The 1,634-nt window shown below is 43.2% G+C and overlaps 1 protein-coding gene across 1 annotated transcript; it reads right to left on the bottom strand.

Annotated features, from left to right (window-relative positions):
* Positions 1 to 305: 305 nt before the first annotated feature.
* Positions 306 to 1,272, bottom strand: LOC138878949 (uncharacterized). Its single transcript, XM_070158513.1, has 2 exons — positions 1,183 to 1,272; positions 306 to 965 (listed from the first exon to the last, which is right to left on the bottom strand). The coding sequence occupies exons 1-2, from the start codon at positions 1,270 to 1,272 to the stop codon at positions 306 to 308; spliced, it is 750 nt and encodes a 249-aa protein (XP_070014614.1).
* Positions 1,273 to 1,634: the final 362 nt, after the last annotated feature.

The following is a 1,634-nucleotide window of genomic DNA, read 5'->3' as shown; positions in this document are numbered from 1 at the left end:
GGTCCACCCAATGGCAGTCTTGCACTCCTTGAGTACATGCAAAAGTTGTTATGTCTGCACATCTAACAAACTAGATGAGATAATAACAAGTAATGTGGAGTTAGGTCCTAGGAACTCATACCTGAGATGGGCGAGAAGTGGCTTCAATTCCATCTTTGGTGGTTCTTCTATGGATGGCTTGGCTGGAGGAGTTTCTTTGTTTTCTAAGTGCAGGGGCTCGAATTCAAAAGTTCTATTCCAGAACCCTCTGCCCTCTAAAGCCGACACTCATTCTGCCAGTTCTTTCCCATTCATCTCATCTAAATTTATGCAGCAAGAGGGTCCTCAATAGTCAGCATCTCATCATCAGCTTCTACGATTACATCCACGGCATCAATAAGAGAACAATTGGCGAATTCACTTGGTCGCCTCATAGATTTCTGCACATTGAATGTTATCTCCTCATCGTTCAACCTCATCTTGAGCTCCCTAGTCTCACAATCAATGAGAGCTCTCCTACTGGCCAAGAACGACCTTCCCAAAATTATGGGAATTTCTTCATCCACCTTGCAATCTAGAATCACAAAATCTGCAGGGAACACAACTTTCCCTACCTGAATCAACATATCATCCAAGATACCAGAAGGTCTTTTCACGGTCCTGTCAGCTAGCTTCAACAACATATAAGTTAGTCTAGCTCTTCCAATCCCCAACCTCTTATAGATCGCTAGGGGCATAAGATTTATGCTATCCCCCAAATCACAAAGTGCTTTGGTGAAAGCAAAGTTACCAATCGTACATGGAATTGTGAAACTCCCTGGGTGAGACAACTTCTCAGCAATTGGTCTAGTCACCACCACACTGTGGGTCTGAGTACGAGTCACCGTGGCCAAGTCTTGGAAATCGAATTTTCGGGACATCAAGTCGTTCATCATTTTTGCATAACCAGGCATCTCCTTCAAAGCATCAATCAATGGAATATTTACCTGGATTTGTTTCAGCATCTCCAAGAATTTCTTATATTATTCTTCTTTTTGGTACTTGGAACCTTTGTGGGAATGGTGCGGGGGGTCTCTTTTTCCCAATGATTTGGGTATTTTCTTTGTCATCTACCACCTCAACTACCGGTTCCTAGGCTGTCTCCGCTTCTCTCTCAGCCTCAATATATGTGTTATATTCTTTCTAGGCAGGCTGTACTGTCACCTCTATCAGTTTCATTGACTCATCTAGCTCAATGGGCACTAGTACATGTGTCTTAGCCTGTCTGCTTTCTCGAGCCCTATCTTGATCCATGTCTAAGTCTCTGTCATTACGTAGACTCACTACCATCAGCTGCTTCGGGCCTTTGTCTTTTGGATTTATTTGAGTGTCTGCAGGTAGTGGGTCGAAATCTGGCCCATCTGCACTTCAATATTCTTAATAGTTGACTCAAGTGCATCTACTCTTTCACTGATTTTTGCATTTGACCTAATAACCTGCTGCATCATTGCCTCGAGTCTAGCAAACCCATCTTCCTGCCTTCCATCATGCTGTTGTTGAGGAGGATGATACCTCTGCTGCTGATTTTCATTATTATATCCTTGCGGCCTTTGATAAGGCACCATATTATTGTGAGGTCTCATACCTCCCATGTTTCCATTATTTAGATGTGGCTG

The sequence above is a fragment of the Nicotiana sylvestris genome, chromosome 10, assembly GCF_000393655.2.
Source record: "Nicotiana sylvestris chromosome 10, ASM39365v2, whole genome shotgun sequence".
NCBI classification, from domain to species: domain Eukaryota; kingdom Viridiplantae; phylum Streptophyta; class Magnoliopsida; order Solanales; family Solanaceae; genus Nicotiana; species Nicotiana sylvestris.
This window is presented reverse-complemented; position numbering and strand designations above follow the sequence as displayed.